This window comes from Acinonyx jubatus, chromosome B4 (genome assembly GCF_027475565.1).
Source record: "Acinonyx jubatus isolate Ajub_Pintada_27869175 chromosome B4, VMU_Ajub_asm_v1.0, whole genome shotgun sequence".
NCBI classification, from domain to species: Eukaryota; Metazoa; Chordata; class Mammalia; order Carnivora; family Felidae; genus Acinonyx; species Acinonyx jubatus.
In genome coordinates, this window is record NC_069387.1 from 118,418,457 (window position 1) to 118,445,577 (window position 27,121).

Genomic DNA, 27,121 nt, shown 5'->3' on the forward strand with positions numbered 1-27,121 from the left:
GAAATAGCTTACCTTTGTCCTGAAGCAGTTGCAATTGGTGATGGGCCATTAGGATTTCGTGGTTCTTCACATGTACTCATTTCCATTATTACTTTATCCAGGGACTAATAAAAATAACATCAAAAATGTAAAAAATTAGATACAGTATTTTATTTTATGTATGTTTTGAAATATTATGTAATGCTATTTTCTCTTTCATTTCTTTAGGAACAAAGTAAACAGTAAGTAAGCAGAGTCACTTTAAATGTCTTTCAAACAAATACCAAAACAGAAAACAATGTGCTCAGTCGTTTCTCAAGGAACTTATTACCTGATTTAAAAAAAAAAAAAAAAAAAAAAAAAAGGCTGTGGGCATATACGATTATGAAAGAAAAAAACTACAAGTAGCCATATGCTGGTGAAATCAATAGATTTTACAGGAGTGCAATCTCTGGTCCCAGAATGTATAACATTATTAATTGCTAAATGAGATTATGTATTAATGAATGGGACCTACCAATCTAAGACTTGAGATTTAAGACATATAACAATTAAAAATATGAAATATGAAAGAAATGTGGAAAGACATTCCCATAATGAAAAAATTTCTTTCAAGATAACAGTTTTTGTTGAAGATCAAATGTCTTTGGTAGTCATCACTAACAAAACTTAGTCATTCTTCATTCTCTATTTTAATACAGCATTTATTATCTGAAATTATCTTGTTTACTTATTCATTGTCAGTCTCCTCTATAAAAATATTAAGCTCCCTCAGGAAATGGGGAAGGTGCTCAATAAATATTTGTGGAATAAATGAATCAATAAGTAACCAAATGACCAATCTTTCTTAAATTTTCTTTAAAAAAGAAAAGTATATTAATGTGCATATTATTTAATTTGCTAGATGATTAAAATCAGAAACACAGAAAGCATGAATTAAATGTTATTTACTGCCATATATACTGCCATAGTATATCAATAAAGAGCTAAATGATACAATAAAAATATACCAACTTACAACATAACACATGTGAAAATTTAAAGACCCTCCCATTTTAAGTTCAAACTTCTCATTTAAGGGCTGAGAAAACTGAGTACTATTCAAATAAAATGAAAGCTAATTAGTGGAAAAGCCAGAAGATCATATTTCTATGAAATAAAGCATTAATATTAGCAAAGTACTTAAATCATATCATATATAAATGTTTATTTCTGAGGTAAGTCAGAACTCACCAAACAGATGGGATGTGTTTTCAATTTTGTCCATGGGATCTACCAAAGAAAAATTAAAAAAACAAAAATTGTTTTCTTTAAAATCAATCATTAAAAAAATAGCAATCAACACAGATGTTCTCTCTTTAAAAAAAAAAAAAGTTTATTTACTCAGAGAGCACGCCCACGCTCCCACGCGTGAGCGGGGTGGGGCAGAGAGAAGCAGGCTCTGTCCTGTCAGCACAGAGCCGAACGTGGGGCTCAATATCAGGATCGTGAGATCATGACCTGAGCCAAAATCAAGAATCAGACACCTTAACTGACTATGCCACGCAGGCTCCCAAGATGCTCTCTTAATTTAGTGATAGATATACCAAATTTTATCAGATGGCTTTTTTCTCAAATTGCAAAATAATGAACTGAGAAATTCATTCAGACTCTTAAAATCAGATGTACCTGTTTTGTATACGAAAAGACTACTAATCATTATTTTCTTGGTTATCTTTTAAAATAAGAATTTCAGGTCCTCTTAAGTTTCTTTTTTTCCAGACCTTAAAAATATGTTAACTTCTTTCTTCCTTCCTTCCTCCCTCCCTCCGTCTTTTCTTTCTTTTCCTTCCTTACTTCCTTCCTTTCCCTTCCTTCCCCTTCCTTCCTCCCTCCCTCCCTCCCTTTCTTCCTTCCTCCCTCCCTCCCTCCCTCCTTCCTTCCTTCCTTCCTTCCTTCCTTCCTTCCTTCCTCCCTCCCTCCCTTCATCCTTCCTTCCTTCCTTCCTTTCTTTCTCTCTTTCTTTCTTTCTTTCTTTCTTTCTTTTTCTTCTTTCTTTCAGGCTCCATACCCAATGTAGGACTTACAGTCATGACCCTGAGATTAAAAAATCACATGCTCTACAGACTGAGCCAGCCAGGCACCCCTTAACGTCATAACTTAAGATTTCCCAGCAAAGCATGATGGGTGTTTTGTTCATTTAACTGTTCATTTAACAGTTTTTTCAATTCTAAAATTCTGACCATGGGGCACCTGGCTGGCTCAGTCAGAAAAGCATGTGACTTTTGATCTCAGAGTCATGAGTTCAAGCTCCATATGGTGTGTGGAGATTACTTAAAAATAAAATCTTTTTTAAAAATTAAAAATAAAAGAAAATAAAATTCTGACCAATATTTTTGTAGATATTCAAGAAAAATACACAAACGAGGCTATTTATGTAAAATGTAGGTAATATCAAATAACTAATGTCCAAGCATGCCTTACACTGAAAAATCACATCTTTATAGATATTTGGGTTTATGGAGGATATAACAAAAATTAAAGGCGACCATCAAAGGATATAGGAACCTTTCCACACTCTTTTCTTTCGAGTCTAATTTTAATTTTATGAAACAGATTACTCATGCACTATTTCTACTGAGTAGACTCTCAAAACACCTGGTCTTTAAGAGCAAGAAGTGATATGACATACAATTAAATTCAAAGGTAAGTAGGAATAAATTTTAATAAGGAAAAATAACAATAATAATGAGGAGAAATAATAAACTTAAAAATCCTCAAGGAAGAAACAAATGAGGAAAAGAAAATTTCAAATAAAAGTATAATGTACAGAGTAAGATGTGTGTCTTCATGTCTTTATTTGAAATTGTGTTTACTTACTACAAATTTAAATTGTCCCAATTAACAAATATTATGAAAAAATATCTTTGAATATGTGCCAAATTTAGTCAATTATTTTATTAATAAACTACCAGTAATGGGGGTGCCTGGGTGACTCAGTTGGCTAAGCGTCCAACTTTGGCTCAGGTCATGATCTCACAGTTTGTGGGTTCAAGCCTCATGTCGGGCTCTGTGCTGACAGCTCAGAGCCTGAAGCCTGCTTCGGATTCTGTGTCTCCCTCTCTCTCTACCCCTACCCACTCACTCTCTGTCTCTCTCTCAAAACTAAAAAAATATTAAAAAATAAATTTAAAAAAAACTATCAGTAATGTTACTTAAATGTTAGGATTAAACTTTAAACTATAAATTACTATTATATTAGCATATGACTTCATTAAGTTCACCAGACACACATTCATGCAATTATTTAAACATAGTTATTTGTCTTTTTAAATTATATTAATAAAAATGCCTTTTTATAGATCTATAACAAAATACTTAAGAAATAGGAATGAAATAAAAACTGAAAATAGAAAATGCTTTCCACAGATATCAAAATCTCACCCTAATAGATGCTTTATTACAAAAAACTTTGTTGATAGCAAGCCATGTTGGCAAATCCAACATATTCTGGAGCACCTCTTCATCCAGCTCCAAATTCTTCAATTCACCTTCTCCTTTGAGGGTACTCAGATTTATCTTGTCAGGAGATAAATTCTTAGTAAATCTGAAAGAGAATATATATTGCATTTATTTTAGTGTCAGTTATTGTACCACAGTTATTCTTGCAAATATACAGAGCATTAAAAATGTAATAGCAGCACAAAGAAACAAAACTGCAGTGACAAGCTCTAGTTTAATCCATGTTTTTTGATGCATTTTTGTTATTACTGTTTTGATCTGTTATCCATAGCTCTCTTACATAAAGCCTGCAGTATTTTCAGCATACATTTGAATATCATATTCCCATATACAATCAAACTCTGGTTCTTACTGCCTTTCAAATTTATGAATATTTAAGTAGTGTCTACTATTTCCAGGTACTATGTGAGGCAGTGGGGATAGCTCAAAGCCATCCCACATCACATTATATTCACTTTGCTACAGACCACTTGGCAGAAAGAGATATTCCTCTTCTATGAACCAACCTACAAAGAAGGTTAAGGGGACTCTTGAGAAGTAGCATCAGTGTTGCTACCATTTATCATTTCAAGAACAATATCAAAAGTTATCAGTACTCCTTTTAGAATCATCCAGAGATTCCCAGCTTTAAAAACTAACCCAGATCATTCAGGAATATATCAGAGTACACAAATCTTTCTCTAAAAGGTCTCTGACAAAGAGGATCATGCAACTCTACTTGGCAGCCAATTTCAGTGTTTCCTATGTGACATTTAAAGATACCAATTATTTATAATCCTAAATTGGCTGTGCAAATACCATTTACCCTTTCTGTAGTTCAACTAAATGAAGTATAGAGTGTTTAATGAAAGTGCCAAAAGTCACATGGGAGAGTGGACCCTAAATTCTAATCAAAGAACACAGATTCTCGATGATGAAAAATGAAAATTCTTAAACCTAAGAAAAAAGATTGCAAGTAACAATAAAATTTTAAATAATACTGGACATTTTCCAAGGGTTTACTACGTACCAGGTTCTTTGTTTGCAAGCATTATTACTTCATCTAATTCCCACGATAACCCATTAGGGTCAATACTATTTTTATTTCCACTGTTTAGATGAGTAAACATAATGAGAAACTAACATATTTGCCCAATATCTCAACTAATTATGATGATAAGAGTAATAATAAAAGAGCTGAGATGGAACTACAATGTTCAATTCACACCCATCTGAAAGGATGATGAACTACAGGTTGTGCACAGACACTACAAATGTCAGCAAATTGGCAAAGTACTCCAGGTCATCTACACTGAACAAGTACTGTGACGGAAGGCAAATGGCACAATTGTCCATGTGGGCATTCATCCTGGCAAGATGGCCATCACTAGACTAAAACTAGAAAAACACCACAAAAGGATCCTTGAACATAAAGCCAAATCTCGCCAAGTAGGAAAAGGGCAAATATAAGGAAGAAACAATTGAAAAGATGAAGGAATAAAGTAATCTTATATTCAACTTTAAATAAAAACTGTTCAAATGAAAAAGTAAATAAATCAAACAGCCCTAAAAAATGAAAAACTGCTAACTGCCCAGGAAGTGCTTTTTTCAAAAATGAAACTACTGACAAAATTAACTACCGGGTAACAAGAGTTATCAGCCAGTCTTCTACCATTTTTTGAAACTAAATATTAAAGGAATAAGATATACAGGTTATGCCCTATACATCAACAAGAATACCTACCAATATACACAAGCTTCCCATTGACTCTAAACCAGAATTTTTTGAGCCATATTTTATCTGGATTCATATTTTTTCACAGAAGGTCAACTGAAAAATGCAGAATTCATATTTAACCCATATTTGACCAGTGATGCCAGGTTATATTATACTTACCACCAATCATGTTTGGTTTAATACTATGATGTTTCCTGATAGGTTCCCACCCCTAATCATATAGGAATGCCTTGCCACTACCTCAAGGCACACTATTAGAGCTAGAAGGGAGCATTCAATGCCTACTTACTGAGAATTCACTATTCATACACATATACTGACAAGCAACACTCAAGAAGTCCTTGCCTTTGTGCAGTTCTCAATTCAGCTGGTAGACAGAACACCAAAAAGCATGATTAAGAGAATACAGTACAGGGCTTTAATCTAGAGCTTCTCTGAAGACAGGGACTTTTGAGCTGATATCTAAGAATGAGTAGAAATTAACTGGGCAAGGAAAAGAAGGGAGTCAGGGAAGAAAGAGTGTTCCAAGTAGTGGGAATAAAACATACAAAGGAAGGTTCTCAGGAAGGAGGGAGCATGGTATAAAATAGAACAGAAAAAAGATCAGCATCTACAATGTAACAAGAGGGCCAGAAGAGTAGAAGATAAATCTGAAAGGACAATGAAGGGACTTGATTCTACAAGGCCTTAACCATTACATTCATTCATTCATTCAATAAATTTTAATTGATACCTATAAATTAACAGAAAATGGATATATGACAATGAACAAAACAGATAAAAATCTCTGCCTTCATGGACTTAAGGGGGCTGGGTTCTGAAAAGAATGAAAAAAATAAGTTAAATATATAGTAAGCCAGATTCTGACTACGGAGGAAAAAAAACAAAGCAATATAGTAATAAGATAGCAGGGGCAAGCTATCCCTTTAATTTTTAAAGGGATGGACAGGAAAATCCTCAGTGAAAAGATGACATGTGGGCAAAAAGATCTGAAGGAAGTGAAGGAGGTAGCTATATAAATATCTAATGAAAAGAAAGCTCTAGGCCAAGGAGAAGCAAAGGTAAAAAAGTTGAGGTGGGAACATGCTTGGCATGTCTGAGAAATAGCAAGAAGGTTAATGTGGCTACAGGAAATGAACAAAAAGGCAAGACCAAAAGCAGATGGAGTAAGTTAGAGAAATAAGAGGGGACAAATCATGTGGGACCTTTAAAGCCACTCTAAGGACTCTGGTTTTTACTATGAGTAAAAATGAAAGTGATTGGTGATTGGAGATGGTTTTAACTAGAATAGGAAACTTCAACTTTTAACGGTCACTCCACTGAGAATATATGAAAGGGTGGACATGGACAGAAGCAGGCAGCCCAGACAGGAGGTTATTGCGATACTCCAGGTAAGAGAAGATGTTGCCTTCTTCAAGAATATATGTCTTGAATCACGAAGGAAAAGTAGGAAGTGGCAGAAAGGGAACAATCTAGATATATGCTAAAGGTAAAGCCAACAGGAGCTGATTAAACAGAATGAAGTCAAGGATGACTCAAGGTTTTTACTCTGAGTAAATGGAAGGATAGAGTTGCCATTTTTCAGGGTAAAGAAAAAGAGGGAAAAATAAGTTTGGGATTAAGGATCAGAATTTAGGCTTTGAACAGTTTAATTAAGAGATGACTATTAGATAATCCAAGAAGAGATGCCAATTAGATAGTCAGATATTGAAATCTCATTCTGTAGCTGCAGATACAAATTTGGTAATCACCAATGTTATAGATATTTGTGGTTGCAAGATGAAGACAGAAAATCAAATGGCTCAAAGACTATGGTCAGAGACCACTAAGAAGACAAGGAAATGTAAAAGAAACCAATAAAGGAGATTAAAAAAGAAGAACCACTGAGGTAGGAAAGAAACCAGGTTGTAACCAGGTTTTGTTTTTTTATTAAGGTAAGAGAAAACTCAGCAAGCTTAAACACTGGTGACAATAACGCAGAAAAAAGAAAACTACTGATGGTGCAGTAAGGACAGACAATTGCTAGAGCTGAATCCTGAGTAGATGAAAGCAGATGTGGTACACAAGAGGAGGGGTTTGAATAGTTTTGACTTTGGAAAGCATGTTAATACTCTACATACATAAAAAACAAAATGAGAAAGAATGAGAAAAGGGGAAGCATCTAAAACTGAAAGGAAACTTAAACAAATGAACCTAATTGTACTTTAAAAATACTGTAAGCATATTCAAGTGGAAGATAGGAAGAAAAGAAGGACAAAGGGACAGACAAAGACTATCTGAGTAACTCATGAACACAAATTTGACTCTATGTCCTTAATGGTGGGCAGGATGGGATGCGTGGGTGTGTGTGTGCATGTGGGAAGGGTTAGTGGAGAAATCAAGGAACATCCTGACTGGTTATGTACAAGAATGTTCTTGATCTCAATGGTATTTGCAAAAGGAAAAAAGTGAAAGCACTTAAATGCCCAAGGGGAAATAATCCCTTGACTTATGATATATCATGCTACATACATATCAGGTAATATGTGTTGCCAACCATATAAAGAAAATGCCTATATTATTATGGTGAAAATCCAAGGTTCAAAATTACAATATGATTTCAATTATGTAAAAAATGCATTAGAAAATGTCAAATATCAAGAGTACCTTTGGTTGGTAAGATTTTAGATTTCTTCATCTTTATATTTTTCCATATGTTTAAATGTTCTAGTAAGTATATGCCATTTTTATAAAAACAAAAGTTCATCAGAAACCCAAAAGATAGGCCTGACAAGAGTAAAAGTGAAAGATGAAAAGATTAAAATACATGTCATTAACAAGAAATTATACCTTCAATTTAGTACGTACTAAAAGGACAACATCTGCAAAGAGCATGAGCCTTAAAGTCAGACAAGTAAGTCTGAATTCTTGTTTAGCTACTTACTGTGATACCTCTCTGCCTCAGTTTGCTCATCTATAAAATGGGGAAAATAACATGACCTCACACAATTTTAGTGAGGACTAAAGATAATATGGAAAGCATCAGGTACAAAACAGATATCCAAATAACAGTTCTCTTTTTCCTTCCCTCTTTCTATTTAGATTAAATCATGAACACATTGATTATAGTTTTAACTGAACCAATATCAAAAGTTCATGTTTATCCAAATAATACTTCAAAATAGCCAAGGTATAGAGTTAATCTTGAAAACATATTAATATTGCTCATCTATTAAACTGTTTTAAATAGAAATCAGAAGACATATTGGTAACTTACATTCACAGCTATTAAAAAGCTGATTCCCTATACTGGGTAAGCAGTGTGTATATATCAAATTATTTATCTTCAATTATTCATATTAGGCATTAATTTACATATATTTCAGTTTTGTACAACTGTTTCTCAATCATTTATTAATACGTTTCTTCCAAAAACAGAAACAGGAGAATGATTCTTCAGCAACATTTGTCATAATTTAATTGACATAGGAAAAGAAGAACTTCATTACATGTATATACTAGGCAAACAAAGGGATGAAAACTCACAAAAGAGTATTAAGGCGTGGAAGAGGTATTTTTCTACCTATGCTTTTTCCAAGTGTTGCTACAGCTCTTTGAACTAAATTGCCATCTGAGATCCCCAGATAATTGTATTACTCTACTGAATAGTATAATTGAGAAGGGCCTGATCCTAAAGAGAATAATCTGTTATATGAAATAAACCACTACTGCTCACTAAAGAACAATTTAAAGCTCTAAACAGTTATATAAACATTTTAAAACTGAACTTTAAAAATATGGTAGAAATTTAAGTCAATGAATTAAACTTCTGAATAATTATTTATTGACTGAAAATGGAGGGGTAGGAGAAATGAAACATAACGTATATATAAAACCAACATAGATGTTAACAAAGACTCAAAACAAGGATAAAGGAGGAAGCTGATTGACCTGAATATATCAAAGCCGTATAACAGCACAGAACAAAGTCATAAAAATTTTAGGGCACAATTCTTACTGATTTTTTTATTTTCAAAATTCAGAAACACAGCTTCATTACTATCTACACTATTATGCCAGGCACAGTGGTTTATTTTAAAATAAACATGTGTCCTCAACTCTTACATCAGTATCCTATGAAATAAATTGTCAAAATAAATAAGTGTTTATTTATTTTGAGAGACAGAGTGTGTGTGTGAGTGGAGCAGGGGCAGAGAAAGAGAATTCCAAACAGGCTCCATGCAGTCAGTGAAGAGCCTGATGCCAGGCTCGATCCCACAAACTGTGAGACCATGATGTGAGCCAAAATCAAGAGTCGGACCCTCAACCCTAGCATGAAATAAATTTTAATATGAATGTATATATTTTATTGGTTAATTTTATGGTTTATTTTTAACACTGTAACAATTTTAAAACATACTTAAAACATGAAAACAGGCTTCTACTTCATCCAAAATTTTCTTTAATTACACATAACACATGAAAATACATTTACTAGTTTTTTCAGTAGAAACAACAAAAATAGCTAACTAGAAAAATAAAATTTCCAAATGGAAAGAATGTGTTTGACTTAGATTATACATTTATTACATGCAAAGCACTGTGCGAAACAGACATTTATGGCAAAACAAAGTTAAGTCCGTAATCAAAGATTTATAATTTGCTTAAAGTAACAGGCGATAACACCCAAAAAGTCAAGATTTCCAGCTTTGTAATAAAAATGCCATTTACTACACAACCTCTCTCTGTTTTAGTTTCCCTATCTGTAGAATGGAGATAATAATAATACCTGCTTTCATGGGGCTGTTCTGAGGATTAACTGAGTTAGAACATGTAAAATGCTAGGAAATGTCCCTAATACATAGGAAAGCTCAGGGAGTGTTACTTATTATTAATACAAAGACACAGGTTAAATAAAATTATGAACACAGAAACCTTATATAACGAGTGGTGAAAATTTTTCAAAAAACTTTTTTTTGGCTTGATAAAACATGAGGTATGCAACAGATCATAAATCAAAAAGCATAAATTTACTATAAAAGCATAAATGTTACTATAAATTTTAGTTGTGATTTATTTGAATTTTCATCACATCCATTCTACAGCTACATCATAAAAACAAAGATCATAAAGTTTTATTAGCTAAAGCAACCTGAAACAGATTTCTGAAAAGTACCATCTCCAAGTTAAATACAGTACTTGGGGGGTAGAATCAAACACGTACAGCTCACAAGAATCTCATCATAGTTTATAAACTCTTTTCTGACCCACTTACCTACATTCTTCTACCCCTACCTCTTTGCAATCATGTAATAAAACCCTGGGACATTCTTTTCAAACCTCATCAGTAAATCTGCATTTCTTGAGTCATTTACTTTGTCCTGAAATTGTTTATGGTTCCTGTTATTGTACATGTTATTAAAGATTCACATCAATTTCTACCATTCTTCTAGACTTAGTAATTGGCTGTACTACTTGACAATTATTTTCTCAAATTACAGTTTTAACTAGAAATAATCGTTAAAAATTTTTTTAATGTTTATTTTTGAGACAGAGAGAGAGAAAGGAGGAGGGAGGGAGGAGGGAGGGGGAGAGAGAGAGGGAGGGAGGGAGGGAGGGAGAGAGAGGAGGGAGGGAGGAGGAGGGGGGAGAGAGAGAGGGAGGGAGGAGGGAGGGAGGGGGGAGAGAGAGAGAGGGAGGGAGGAGGGAGGAGGGAGAGAGAGGGAGGGAGGGAGGGAGGGGGGGAGAGAGAGAGGAGGGAGGGAGGGAGGAGAGAGAGGGAGGGAGGGAGGGAGGGAGGAGGAGGAGGAGGAGGAAGAGACGGCACAAGCAGGAAGAGCAGAGAAAGAGGGAGACACAGAATCTAAAGCAAGCTCTAGGCTCTGAGCTGTCAGCACAGAGCCCAACGTGGGTCACACACCCACGAGCCACAAGATCATTGACCTGAGCCGAAGTCAGACGCTTAACTAAATGAGCCCCGTAGGTGCTTCCCCCCCCTTTTCTGTCTTTTCTTTTCTTTCCTTTTCTTTCTCTTTCTTTTCTTTCTTCCTTCCTTCCTTTCTTTCTTAACTTCTGAATGGTTTAATTGCCAAATAGTTGGAAATGATTATTGGTTAAGGAAAGGTCCAAATCAATACAGCTTTTTTTTTTTTAGTTCATATATTAATCCATATACAATTACTTGTCTTATGGTTTGTTAAAGCAATAGGTCAGACAACATTTGCCACAATAATGTCTGTCAAAGTGTCTGATATTAAGAATTCCAGTACATTCATCTGAAGGGCACTCCTGATGAAGGCTATTGATTTTGCCATTTTCATCCACCTTATAGTACTTCAGGACAACCAGCTTAACTTTGTTTATGTTTTTTCTTCTTGGGAGTGGTGAAAGACTTCTCTTCCTTTTCTCAGCAACACCAAGTCTCAACACAAGATGAAGAATGGACTACTTTTGAATGTTGTAGTCAAAGTACATCCATCTTCCAGTTGCTTGCCAGCCAAGATCAGTCTCTGATGATCAAGAGGAATTCCTTCCTTATCTTGGATCTTGGCCTTTACATTTTCTATTATATCCAAGGGTTCAATCTCGAGAGTGATAATCTTCCCCATAAAAGTTTTCATGGAAATCTGCATCTTGCCAGCGGTTCCACCTGGCGGTGCTCTCGTGGGAAGGGCGAATCCCCAGGAACAGAGTGGGGTCCGGGAGGTTCTCGGGCCACATGGGGAAAAGCGGTTCCACTGCTGGAAGGACACCTGGCAGAGACTGTTGAAGCCACCCAGTCCCAGCAGACCCCAGAAGGTGGCCACATTCGCTGGTGCTGTGGCAAGATCGTTAAGGGTGAAGCCTGATGCCAGATGTGTGTTGTGATTTTTCATAATCCCTGAAATGCTGCTGCTACACTGTCTCGCGAACTTTTTCTGGGGCGGGCTGGCACCTGGCCACAGTCTTGGGGCACCGGCAGCAGCAGGGTCCAGCGGGCGTTCCTGGGTGCAGCCGACATTCGGCCATCACTCATTTGGCCATTGCTCAGTGAGCCAAATCAAAACAACATTTATTACATCTTTAAAATATCACAAATAAGGAGCACCTGGGTGGCTCAGTCAGTTGAGCATCCGACTTCAGCTCAGGTCATGATCTCATGGTCCATAAGTTTGAGCCCTGCATTGGGCTTTGCACTGACAGCTCAGAGCCTGGAGTCTGCTTTGGATTCTGTGTCTCCCTCTCTCACTGCCCCTCCCCCACTCACTCTCTGTCTCTCAAAAGTGAATAAACGCTAAAAAAAAATTTAAACTAAAATATCACAAAAAAGTCTGAAAAATCATCCAGAATCTTGTTGTTTCTGTAGCTGGACAACTTAAACCTTATTCATCAGGCTGCTGAACTGTCCCTTTTTCAGAAACATAGATACTATCCAAAAATTTTCTGATATCCTTATTGTGTAACCATCACTTGCTGAATCAGAGAAGCTGAGTTTGATACAAGTCAATGTCATTTCCTTCAAGAATTAACTCATTGTTCTGGGCTTGTGATACAGCACAAGCAACACCTGGCCTCACCTGTAGAAGTATTTTTCACCCAAGAAATTTTGGATTTCGACAAGAGAACCATTCTCCTGAATAACAACACTAATGGGGAAGCGAACACAGACATCTTGTAATGGAAGCCCAGTGTAACACCCTTGATCATGTTCTGTACATGACTATAGATGGTGCAAACAATAGCCAGTTCTTCTCTATTTCCCCACCATTTGTTAACTCAGAGCCTCTTCTTTTACTTTCCAAGACTGAGTTCTACATTGATGTGACTGAAAAGTCCCTTCACAGGGTTCCTCTGGAGCCCTTTACAATAACAGTGCATCCCTTCAGAGTGATGTTGACATTTTCTGGAATGTCTGCGGTCTGATTGCTAGAATGGTCTTCATTCTCGCAGTAGATGTGGCAAAGAGAGCAGAAATAATCATTTCCATTCTGTGATATTTCATGCTATAGCATGAACAACTAGATTTTACAAGGAATTTAACAATGCATGTTAAATTGTTTGATTATGAAACTTGTAATCTGAAGTTCTTGGGAGGACTTCAAGGGGTCCAAGATATTTTATCCTATTTTCAAAGGAGACTTTTAGAGCCAAAGAAAAGATAATCAAAACCACTGCCTTAAAGAAAAAGAATTGTAACCATCCAGAAAATAAACTTCAATATTATAATTTGATTTTTCAATACTGTTATTTAATATAATCAACTTGTTATTAATAAACAAACACTGCTTAGGGTGGCTGTCCAGCTACCAGTGATTCTATCTTCCCAGAGAAAGGCTATAAATACAGGAGAAAGGTGCATACCTAAGACATTTTAACATACCCTGGGTACAGCTAATTGATCTAGAAGTTGAAAAGGCATCTAGGCTGTTTAATCAGATTCTTTCCTTCAGAAATTTGAAACTAAAATACTATTTTAGTATCAAGGTGATAAATAACAAAGGAGTATGACTGACAGAAAACATAGATCCAATATTTTAGAACGTAAAGGCACCATAAGGGCGCCTGGGTGGCTCAGTTGGCAAAGCATCCAACTTCGGCTCTGGTCATGATGTCATGGTTTGTGAGTCTGAACTCGCATCAGGCTCTCTGCCGTCAGCACACAGCCCACTTTGGATCATGTCTCCCTCTCACTCTGCCCACCCCATCCCACCCCCCACTCTCGTGCACATACTCTCTCTCAAAAATAAATAGTTAAAAAAATATATTCAAAAAAAAGTACGTAAAGGTACCATTAAAGATTCTTCTCCCATCATTGTTCCATTCTCCTAAATTGGGCCCAACTCAGACCTATGAAATAAACTAGTAAGTGAAATCACTAGCTGGTATCTCAAAACTGTGCTTCCCTACAAGGATTAAATTTTCATTGTATATGAAGACCTATTATAAAAACCAGTATCTATGTTTAAGCAAATTTAGTAGCTTTTGCTTGATTTTATTCAAAACAGTATTTCTAGAAGAGAACAAAGTACCTTAAGACTACATGTTAAGATCATACAAGAGAAGATATTCCTGGAGAGACTTCCCAAAATCTGATAGACTATCAAGTCCTTTGGATAGGAACAGTAAGTTATTAATCTGCAACTAATTACATCCTTCCATAGTCCATGGACTTCATCATGCAGACATAAAGATAACTCTACTCAAAACTAAGAAAAACAGATGAAGCTTTTCTAAGGAAACCCATATTTCCTCATTTTCTCCATTATCTAACCCCATTTTTTCACCCCAGTTACACCTTTTAATCTGGCACTCTCCTCTTAGAGTTACTTGCTTTCTTGCCCTACTCTGTGCCTTATTATCTTCAGGCTCAAAAAGTGAACTAGTTATTTTCAAAAATGTTGATATAAGGTAGGTCAAGGAATACACTTTATTTCTTTTAGTACTTACAGAAACACCCACACAATTAAAATGAAAATTTCACAGAGCAATAGTTTAATACAGTCTGATATTTTCTATTCTATTTCATTCTTTCAAAAGTCATTACAACCTGCCACAGAGATTTCACAAGGCAGGTGTAACTCACAGTTTAACAGAAATATATAAGAAGTACATTATGACTAAGTATGAAGATTGGTTTAACATTCAAAAATCAACCAGCATAATTTACCATATTAAAAAGTAAAATCACATGATGATCTCAATGAGACACAAAAAAGCACTGGACAAAAGTCAATAGCATGCATGCAAAAATAACTCTCAACAAACTAGGAACAGAAGAGAACTTCCTCCAAACTACAGAGGACATCTATGAAAATCCTACAGCTAAAATCATACTTAAAGATGAAAGATTAAAATGTTTTGTCCCTAAAACACAGACAAGGCAAAGATATTTGCTCCTACCACTTCTATTCAGGTTCTCGCCAAAAAATGAGGCAAGAAAAAAATAAAAGACATTCTGTTTGAAAAATAAAACTGTCTTTTTTCTTCAGACAACATGATCATCTGCATAGAAAACCATACAGAATCTTTTTAAAAGGCTACAAAAACTAATAAATGAGTTAAGCAAGGTTACAGAATATAAGAGCAGTAGAAAAAAAATAAAATTAATTGAAGGGACACAGGAAACAAGTGAAAGAACTCCCAATGGCTAAAGCTGGAACAATTTGGTCAATAAATTATTAGATTATAACTCAAAATATAAAATACATATACATGAGTCCACATAGATATAAATACATGATTGAGTAAATAACTGGGAGATAAGAGTAAATCTCCCATTTGAAAATTTCCAAATAACTTATGTTTTCTCTATTTCAATCTCAGGGAAGTGGAACATAACCCTTCACTCCTTTTGTGTATGGCTGCTTTTCTTTCCAAAGTATACAGTATGGAAGTGAGCAAAAGAGTAACTTTATGGTGGAGAATCTGACAAAGGCCAACATGGACAATATGACATGTTGATAGTAGGTATTTTGATATGACATAATAAAAATGGCATTTTTCCTCTGTGATCTTTTTGCCAAAAACCCATAACCCATTCTAATCATGAGAAAAAACATTACACAATAATTGATTGAGAGACACTCAACAAAATATCTAACCAATCTTACTGAAAACTCTCAAGACCATCAAAATGAAGGAAAGTGTGAGAAACACCCAGGAGGAGTCTAAAAAACATGATCACTAAATATAATGTGATATTCACAATGAGACGTTAGGTAAAAAAGGAACTTAAAAAAAGGACGGACGTTAGGTAAAACTTACGGAAATTCAAATGAAGTATAGGCTATACTTAATAAGAATTTATAGGGGCGCCTGGGTGGCTCAGTTGGTTAAGCGTCCGACTTCGGCTCAGGTCATGATCTTGCGGTTTGTGAGTTTCTGCCCCGCATCAGGCTCTGTGATGACGGCTCGGAGCCTGCAGCCTGCTTTGAATTCTATGTCTCCCTCTCTCTCTGCCCTGACCCTGCTCATACTCTGTGTCTGTCTCTCAAAAATAAATAAATGTTAAAAAAAATTTTAAGGGACGCCTGGGTGGCGCAGTCGGTTAAGCGTCCGACTTCAGCCAGGTCACGATCTCGCGGTCCGGGAGTTTGAGCCCTGCGTCAGGCTCTGGGCTGATGGCTCAGAGCCTGGAGCCTGTTTCCGATTCTGTGTCTCCCTCTCTCTCTGCCCCTCCCCCGTTCATGCTCTGTCTCTCTCTGTCCCCAAAAAAATAAATAAACGTTGAAAAAAAATTTTTTTTAATTTTTTAATAAAAATAATAATTTATAAATATTGGCTCATTAGTTGAGACAAATGTACCATACTAATATAAAATATTAATAATAAAAGAGATGGACTCCAATGCTACTGAATCCTGTCCTTTTCATTTTTTTAAATAGGCCATGAATAGCTAATTCTTAAAATCTTGTTTTTCTCAACCATAGAAAAATCTGTCATGTATACCTTATATCAAAGGGGTAAATGAAAAGTTCTAATGACTCATGAAAATTGCTTGAGAGCATAAACCCAAAGCATAACACAGAAAAATTCTCATTAAAACTATGAGAAGCCTAATAAATATCTTTGCTATAGGTCTCTCAACCGATATTACTTCTTAAATAATAAAATTTTCCAGCAATTCTTATATGCAGATTTTTGTTATTAGTAACTTAGCAGAGAGCATTGTGCAGGGGAATAAACGGCTGCCTCAGAACTGCTGCTCAGAATAAATATTTACAAACCTGCCAACCTGGCACTGATTTTTTATAGAATGAATGCAAGCAAGAAATCCAAAGCTTATTTTTTTTTCACAGAAAAATATTTTTAATACAGACTTTCAGCAGAGAAGTTGACGAGTATATCCTAGTAAAATGAGATAAATGCACAGTGTTTCACTGCACTATATGGTAATCCCTCCACAAAAATAAAAATAACTGCAACAGAAGGGAGTCTGGGTGGCTCAGTCAGTTAAGCTTCTGACTTCAGCTCAGGTCATGATCTCACAGTACGTGGGTTCGAGCTCCACTTCGAGCTCCGTGCTGACAGCTCAGAGCCTGGAGCCTGCTTCGGATTCTGTGTCTCCCTCTCACTCTGCCCCTCCCCTGTTCATGCTCTGTCTCTCTTTCTCTCTCTCAAGAATAAATAATAACTACAATAGAGGAAATCACACACATAAACAGTTGGGGAGATGGGATGTGAGGTATATGAAAACTCTCTGTATTATCTTTACCACTTTCCTATAAACCTGAAAGTATTCCAAAATAAAAACCTTATTTTAAAAGGTCATTTAAGGGGCGCCTGGGTGGCGCAGTCGGTTAAGCGTCCGACTTCAGCCAGGTCACGATCTCGCGGTCCGTGAGTTCGAGCCCCGCATCAGGCTCTGGGCTGATGGCTCGGAGCCTGGAGCCTGTTTCGGATTCTGTGTCTCCCTCTCTCTCTGCCCCTCCCCCGTTCATGCTCTGTCTCTCTCTGTCCCAAAAATAAATAAAAAAATAAAAAATAAATAAATAAAAATAAAAGGTCATTTAAGTTGCATATAGAAGGTTTATCTATTTTGTTGTATGTAAATTCCACTAAAAAAACCCATAATTTCCATGTGCTAGCAGCAATTGGAAACTGAAAATTTTAAAGTACCACTTCCATTAATATGACAAGCATGAAATTTTTAGGGATAAATCTGATAAAGGTATATAAGACCTATATATTGTAATTTTAAAAGACATAAATAAAGGGAGAAATAACACATAGGTAGATCAGAGGACTCAGTATTTTAAAGATGTCAAGTTTCCTCAAACAGAATTATAGACCCTAAGCAAATGCCCAGCAGACTTTTTGGTAGAAACAGGCTGATTCTGAAATTTATGTAAATATATAAGATGTAGAATGTCTAACTTTAAAAAAGATGAACAGAGTTGGAGGCCTTGTACTACCAATTTCAAGACTTCTTAAAAAGCTACACTGGGGCACATCACTGGCTCAGTCAGTACAGCATGCAACTCTCAGGGGTCATGAGTTCAAGTCCTACATTGTGCAAAGAGCTTACTTATTAAACAAACAAAAAAAAACCCACAACAAAACAAAACAAAACCCTACATCATTCAAAATAGTCTGAGACTGGTGTAAAGATAGATAAATGAACAACAGAGCAAAATAGAGCGTCCTGAAATAGAACCAAATTTATAGTAAGGGAATTTTCAACAAACGTGCAAAAGCAAATCAATAAGAAAAAGCATTTTTAATAAACTGTGGGAACAACTATATAGCCACTGCCAAAAGAAAAAGAAAAAAAAAAAAAACCTTGATACTTACCTCACATCATAAACAAACATTTAAATATAACTAGATCACAGACCAAAATCCAATAACTGAATCTATAAAATTGCTGTAAGAAAATAAAGTAGAAAATCTTGGTGATATTGGGCCTGGCAAAGATTTCTTTAACATAACAAAAACATGCACAAATCATAAAAGCGAAAACCAATACTTTAAGTTTTATCAAAATTAAAAACCCACCTATCACAAACACTGTTACTAAAGGAGAAACCACAGAGGGAGAGAAAATATTTATGAAACGTGTTTGAAAAAGGACTTGTGTCTACAGTACATAAAGAACTCTTGCAATTCAAAAGTAAGACAACTCATTAATTAAATAGACAAAAGATTTAAACAGACCGGCAAACCAAAGAAGACATACAGATGGCAGATAAGCAGATGAAAAGAGGTACAATATAGCCAGTCAACTGGGAATTGCAAATTAAAAACCACAGTAACACACCATTACTTACCACTAAAATGAGAAAATTAAAAAGACTGACAATAATGAGTATTGTTGAAGATGCGGAGCAACTGGAACTCTAATCTTACATATTTGCTGGTGAGAACATAACATGTACACTTTGGAAAGCTGTTTACCAGTTCCTTAAAAATTTATGTATATACCTATCTATAACCCAACCATTCTACTCCTAGGCATTTACCCAAGGGAAATAAAAAGCATGTATCCTCACAAAGACTTCTACATGAATGTTTACAGTAGCTTCATTTGTAATAGTAGAAAACTGGAAACAAACTAAATGATCATCAGTAGGTAAATAAACACCTTGTGACATATTCAAAATGGAATATATTCAGCAGTAAGAGAGGATGCATAAAACAGATTAATTGTAAAATAATTATGCCGAGGGCAAGAGGTCAAAAAAAGGTATACTATATGATTCACTTATACAAAATTCTAGAAAATGCAAATTAATCTACATGAAATAGATTATACAATAATAAAAGATGAGGCAGGAGGAGAGGAAGGAGAAAATTACCAAGGGGCATGAGGAAACTTAAGGGCATATGTCAAAATTTATCAAGCTGTATACCTTAAATATGTGCAGTTTAATTGCATGTAAATCAATTATATTTCAATAAATCTGTTTAAGTCATATATACTTTTTTAAATGTTTATTTATTTTTGAGAGAGTCAGAGATTGCATGCATGCACACAATCAGTGGCAGGGGAGGGGCAAAGAGGAAGACAAAGATTCCCAAATAGGATCCACACTGCAAGCAGAGCCCAACACAGGGCTCAAACCCATGAACTGTGAGATCATGACCTGAGCTGAAACCAAGTTGGATGCTCAACCAACTGAGCCACCAAGCTTCCCCACTTTTTTTTTTTTAAATGTTTATTTATTCGGGGGCGGTGGGGAGTGTTGGTGTGTGCAAGTGGAGTAGAGGCAGGGAGACAGGAATCCCTTTATTGCATATTACAAAAATAATCAAGATAAACTATAAATTGAGAATGCTCAAAAATGAAGGTAATTTATAATGAACACACCTTCACACACACACACACACACACACACACACACACAAACCTATGTGTACAGGTGTATACATACTTCCTAATAAAAAAGAAAATGGACTAGTTAACTTAATGAAATACAAGGAAATAAGAATTTTTAAGGGGCACCTGGTTGGCTCAGTTGGTTAAGCATCCAACTCTTGGTTTCAACTTAGGTCATGACCTCACAGTGGTAAGACTGAGCCCCATGTCAGGTTCTACACCAATCGTGGAGCCTGCTTGGGATTCTCTCTCTGTCCCTTCCTGGCTTATACATGTGCATGCTTTCTCTCAAAATAAACATTTTTTTTTTTTTTTAAGAATTTTTAAGGGGCTCCTGGGTGGCTCAGTCGGTTAAGCGTCTGACTTCAGCTCAGGTTATGATCTCACGGTTTGGGAGGCTCTGTCTGACAGCTCGGAAGCCTGGAGCCTGCTTCAGATTCTGTCTCCCTCTCTGCCCCTCCCATGCTCATGCTCTCTCTCTCAATAATAAATAAACGTTAAAAAAATAAAAATTAAAAAAAAATTTTTAAGATATTTGAGTCACAGCTTTTTGAAAAGCATACTACTCATCATCTGAAGATATGGGCAGTTTTAAGCCAAGTTAAAAAAAAAACAAAACTGAGTAGATCCATAAGCAGCCTTCATACTATCAAAGAATATCAAATAATTTTAGAATTTTAGCACCTGAAAAGTTCCTCTAATCCAACATCTTCATTTTACAGTATAAAATGTGAAGCCCAGAAGGGTTTAAGTCAACTGCTAAGGTCACATCAAGGCAGAGCCAAGACTATAATCAAATTTGTAGAATTTTAATTTAAAAGGTATTTCAAGATCAATCATCATTTCATTATCATACTGACCAATTTTCAATTCAACAATATTTAAGGAACATTTCTTAGGCATTGTAGGAGTATATGGCAATTCTTACCTTCAAGTTTTCAATGTCAATTTGAGGCCTATTAAATATTTCAGTCATAAGTGCTATTTTCTTTAAAGAAACCTCTGGCGTTAATAGAAGGATCAAGTTATGCTCATAATAAATTCTCTCTTTTTTTTTTTTAAGTATTCTCAATTTACAGAGTTTGTCTGGCTTGGTTATTTTTATAATACACATATAAAGGAAATCAACCAATCTTGTCTAGCCAATTTTTTCACATTTATAGAATTGAACACTTTTAAAGAATGGAAAGGTTGCAAAGTTGGCAGCCTGTGAGCTATGTTTTACCCACAAGTACATTTTGTCTGTCTGCATAGTGTTTTAAAAAACCTAAATGTGTGGCTAACATTTACAATTAGCACACCTTGTATTAAAATCTGAGTTTCCTAATTTTGTTGAAACACTGGAAGATCTGACACAACGAGACATGCATCCTTCATGGCAAAAACGGAGCAATGATTATACTCTTGGATACCTTAGACAAATAAGACATAATTACAACTTTCAAAAACCTCACAGTTTATTATTAGAGACAAGCACATAAGCAAATCATGGCAGTCTGTTACAGTTTTACTATGTGCCAAACACTGTGTGACAGATATTACACTAAAAATGAAAATAGGGGCACCTGGGTGGCTCAGTCAGTTAAGCGTCCGACTTCAGCTTAGGTCATGATCTCACGGCTGGTGAGTTCAAGTCCCGCGTCGGGCTCTGTGCTGACAGCCCAGAGCCTGGAGCCTGCTTTGGATTCTGTGACTCCCTCTCTCTCTCTCTGCCCCTCCCCTGCTCATGCTCTGTCTCTCTCTGTCTCTCAAAAAATAAACACATGTTAAAAAAAATTGTTTAAAAAAATGAAAATAGAGTAAGATGGAGGTACCAAAGAAGTGATAATCATTTGCTAAAAATACTGTTTTGGGAAGGCTTCATGGAGAAGAAAGAACTTGAGCTGTGTTTTTTAAGAGTAATGTTTCTTCCAGGTGAACAGGAGAGAAGAGGACATTTTAGGAACAGCCAACTGCCATGTTCACGGTTATAGGATCACATAAGTAGGCATGGTTGAAATACAAGGCATCATGCAGTTTGTGAAGAAATAGTATGCCTTTGAAAGATGGACTGAAGGCCAGATCAAGAAGGACTCTTGTATCCGATGCTGAGGAATGTGAGTTTCATCCTATACATCAGTATTGTTCTCACAGTGCTAAGGAGATTACTCATGATTCAACATAGCTGTGAAAACAAATAAAAAGGGAAAAGGTATAATAGCTAATTGCCCTAGTTACTGATTCAACTAAATTACTAAAAGATAATTTATGAACTTAGCCTGATCCTTGTTCTGTTAACAGAACAAGTGGAGCCCTACTTTGCCTACCTTATGTAGTTGTTCTATTTTAAAATTTCTTTGAACAAAAAAATTCTGTTATAAACAAATTTATTTTTTAAAAAGCTTGAACATGAGCCATTAAAAATATTTTACCAATCTTTACCCATACACTACATTAACAAAACAAAGGATAAAAATCATATGATCATCTAAATAGATGCAGAAAAAGCATTTGACAAAATTCAACATCTATTTATGACAAAAACCCTCAACAAAGTGGTTATAGAAGAAATCTACCCCTCAACATAATACAGGCCCTATGACAAATCCACAGCTAACATCATACTTAAAAGTGAAAAGCTGAAGGAATTTCCTCTAAGACAATGATGCCCACTCTCACCACTTTTATTCAACATAGTATTCAAAGTCCTAGCCATAGTAGTTAGTCAAGAATTGGAAAGGAAGAAATAAAATTGTCAATTTGTAGATGACATAATACAATATATAGAAAACCCTACAGATTCCACACAAAAAAAAGCTACTAATACAAACTAATAAATGAAAATTAACATACAGAAATAGGTTGCACTAATAATGAACTATCAGAAAGAAATTAAGAAAACAATCCCATTTACAACTGCACCAAAAAGAATAAAATATCTAGGAATAAATTTTATTAGGGAATGAAAGACCTACATTCTGTAAAACATTGATGAAAGAAATTGAAGACAGCAAAAATAAATGGAAAGATATTCTGTGCTCATGGAATGGAAGAATTAATAGTGTTTAAATGTCCATATTACCCAAAGCAATCTATAGATTCAACACAATCCCCATCAAAACACCAATGGAATTTTTCATAGAACTGAAACAAAGAATCCCAAAACTTGCATGGATCCACGAAAAGACCCTGAACAGCCAAAACAATCTTGAGAAAAAACAAAGCTGGAGATTATCACACTTCCTGATTTCAAATACTACAAAGCTGCAGTAATCAAAACAGTATGGTACTGGCATTAAAACGCAGACACATATATCAGTGAAACAGAAAAGAGAGCTCAGAAATAAACCCACGCATAGATGTTCAATCTATCTATAACAAAGAAAGCAAGAATATACAATGGGGAAAAATAGTCTCTTCAATAAATGGTATTGGGAAAACTGGACAGCCATGTGCAAAAAAATTAAACTGGACCACAAAAACAAACTCAAAATGAATTAAGGATTTGAATGTGAGGCCAGAAACCATGAAATCCCTAGGGGTGGGGGGAAAGAAAACAGATGATAAGCCTTTTAACATTGGTCTTACTCATATTTTTTTGAACCAGTCTTCTCAGGCAAGGGCAACAAAAGGTAAAATGAATAAACGGCATCATATCAAGCTACCAGCTTTTGCACAGCAGAAGAAACCCTAAACAAAATAAAAAACAACCTAACTGAATGGAAGAAGACATTTACAAATTATACATCTGATAAGGGATTAATATCCAAAATATACAATGAACTTACACAACTTAATACATATATTTAAAAAAAAAAACCTACTTAAAAATGAGGAAAGGATCTGAATATTCTCCTAAGGAAGACATACAAATGGCCAACAGACACATGAAAAGATGCTCAACACCACTAATCATCAGGGAAATACAGAGCAAAAGCACAAGGAGATATCACTTCATACCAGTCAGAATGGCTATTATAAAAAGGACAAAAAATAACAGGTGTTGGCAAGGATGTGAAGAAAAGGGAACCTTCATACACTGTTGGTAGGAATGTAAAGTGGTGCAGCCACTATGTAAAACAATATGGAGGCACCTCAAAAAATTAAAATTAGAGCTACCGCACAATCCATCAATTAAATTTCTAGGTATTTATCCAAGAAAACCAACAACCACCAATTCAAAGAGATATATGCACATCTATGTTCACTGTAGCATTAGCCAAGGGAAGGAAGCAATCTAACTGTCCATCAATAGATGAATGGATAAACAAGATGTGGTGTATATATACACAATGGAATATTACTCAGCCATAAAAAAGAATGAAATCTTGACATTTAAAACATGGATAGACCTAGAGGGTTTTATGTTACAAGAAGTCAAAGACAAATACCATAGGACTTGACTTATATGTAGAATCTAAAAAGCAAAGCAAATGAACAAACAAAAAAGAAAGAGACTCACAGATGTAGGAAGCAAGCTATCAGACTGGAGAGGGGTTGGGGGCTGGGCAAAATAGGTGAAGGATTTTAAGAGGTACATATTTCCAGTTACAACATAAGTATGCCATGGGGATGTAACGCACACCATAAGTACTATAGCCAACAATATTGTAACAATTTTGTATGGTGACAGATGATGACTTATTGTGGGATCGTTTTTAAATGAACTGTATAAAATTTCACTATGATGTACACCTAAAATTAATGGAATATTGTGTGTCAATTATATTTCAATTAAAAAAATGAAAGACTTTGAGGAGAAAGTTAAGATTGTGGAGGAGTAGAGTGACCCTAAGCTTGCCTCCTACCTTGAACACAGCTAGATAAATATCAAATCATTCTGAATACCCAAGAAATCAATCAGAGGTCTTAGAGAACAAAGTTGCAAGTCTACAAGCAGAAAAAATGACCCATGGAAGGTAGGCGTTGCAGAGAGTTGATTTGGAGGAGAAAAGTGCCACAGCCGCAGCAGAGGAGACAGCCCAGATCGCAGAGGAGTGAGAGAGAATAAGACAGAAAAAGCAAAAAAAAAATAAAAATAAAAAAGTGAAAACATGCACAGGGACCTGCACACGAAAACTGTTCCCCAAAACCATTGACTGGGAAAAAGGGGAGGGTTAAAATACTACCAATTTTTATAAACAGTCCAGCACAGAGTATGAAGTTTGAGAAGTTAGTGCTGTTGCCAGGGTCACGCCTAACACTGCTTGGGGGAAAGAGGGTGGAGCCCTAGAAGCTGGCTAGGCAGTCTCAGGATCTCCTGAGTGCAGGAGAAGCAGCGGTTCCCCTGCTTAGAGTACATTTGGTAGAGGTGATACAGCCTCTCCGCACTCAAAGGACCCTGCTGGCACCATCAAGCTACCCCATTTACTGGCATGGGAACAAAGACACAGGTTGAGAGCAGCAAACCCTGGCACTGGCTGTGTTTTACAAGTTACCATAAAATCCAAACACTGTGCTGTGGCACAACTGTTTTCTGGGATAAGCCAGCACAGGATACATGGCCACAAAACCCTCCCCCAAAGGATCAGCGTGGGTCTGTTCCGCTGGATTCACTGAAGTGTAGTTTTGAAACCCAGCCTCACAGGAGATAAAACACAGGAGTGCTGACAGGTGGACAGCTCAGACAAAAGGTGAGGGCAGAAATCTGATGGAAGCTGGGGACACAGGGGGGCAATAATTTGTTCATCTGTGAAGGCTTCCTAGGGAGTGCCAGGCATGGGCTTCCTTATCTAAAGATGGTAGAGTGGGGCGAAGCAATATTTACCCCTTGTCAACCAGCAGTGGTGGGCCTCAGTGAGACAAAAACAGCACCACCGAATGAAGACCAGAACCACTTACACCAAGCTCTGCCCACCTGCACCCTGCAGACACCATCTCCACTTGGGCAAGTGCACCAGAGAATCTGAGCAGCAGGCCCCTTCCCTCAGATGACCAGCACAAGCCTCTCAGAGGCACCAAGCCTACTGATCATAGAGTGCTGCAAAGCGTCAGCTCTTGGGGAAACTGGATCTAACTTCCTTTGAGTTTGTTTTATTTTTGTTTTTTGTTTTGTATACAGAAAGAGTAATTTTAATTTTAATTACTTTAAATTTTATTATCCTTTTTGGGTTTTTTTTTCCTATCAAGCTTCTCTTAACAAGAAGACCAAAACACATCCAGGATCTACTTCCTTTATGCTTTTTTAATTTTTAAATTTATTTTATTTTTTATTTTATTTTTTTGACCTCCAAAATAACAAGATGGAGGAATTCACCACAAAAGAAAGAACAGGAAGAAATGGCAGCCAGAGATTTAATCAGTAGAAATGTAAGTAAGATGTCTGAACTAGAATAAAACAATAATTATAAGGATTCTAGCTGGGCTTGGAAAAAAGCATAGGAGACACTAGAGAATCCCTTACTGCAAACATAAAAAAACTAAAATCTAGTCAATTAAAAATGTTATAACTGAGATGCAAACTCGAATAGATGCCACAAGAACAAAGACGGATGAAGCAGAGGAATAAATCAGTGATAAAGATAAAACTATGGAAAATAATGAAGCTGGAAATACGAGAGAAACAAAGGTAATAGGTTACAAAGGTGAATTTAGAGAACTCAGCAACTTATAAAACATAATTAATATTTGCATCATAAGAGTCCCAGAAAATGAAGAGAGAGAGAAAAAGGGGCAGAAGGTTTATTTGAACAAATTATAGCTGAAAACATCCATAATCTGGGGAAAGACAAAGACATCAAAATCCAAGAAAAGCACAGAGAACTCCCATTAAATTCAATAAAAGCCAGCCAAGGCCAAGGCATATCATAGTCAAATTCATAAAATACAGAGAAGGAAGAAATCCTGACAGCAGCAAGGGAAAAATAAGCCCTTCACCTACAAACGAAGGCAGATCAGGTCAGCAGATCTGTCCACAGAAACTCGGCAGGCCAGAAGAGAAAGGCAGGATATATTCAACTGCTGAATGGGAATAATATGCAGCCAAGAATACCTTATCCAACAAGGCATAGAAATCAGAATAGAAAGAGAGATAAAGAGTTTACCAGACAAACAACAAAAAAAACCTAAAACAGTTCATGACCACTAAACCAGCCCTGCAAGAAATATTAAAGGAGACTTTAAGGGGGACACTTTGAGTTGGGGGGAAAAAAGACCAAAAGGAACAAAGA

The 27,121-nt window shown here is 35.9% G+C and overlaps 1 protein-coding gene and 1 pseudogene across 2 annotated transcripts in view; both read right to left on the reverse strand.

Annotated features, from left to right (window-relative positions):
* Positions 1-27,121, reverse strand: part of BLTP3B (bridge-like lipid transfer protein family member 3B) — a 109,121-nt gene that overhangs the window by 62,298 nt on the left and 19,702 nt on the right. For both annotated transcript variants that reach the window (XM_027071012.2, XM_027071013.2), the window contains 3 exons: positions 3,403-3,565; positions 1,213-1,251; positions 13-104 (listed from right to left, as the gene is read on the reverse strand). In XM_027071012.2, the coding sequence (XP_026926813.1) occupies positions 13-104; positions 1,213-1,251; positions 3,403-3,565 (294 nt within the window). The remainder of the gene's footprint in view (positions 1-12; positions 105-1,212; positions 1,252-3,402; positions 3,566-27,121) is intronic.
* Positions 11,354-16,155, reverse strand: LOC106973751 (ubiquitin-40S ribosomal protein S27a-like; annotated as a pseudogene).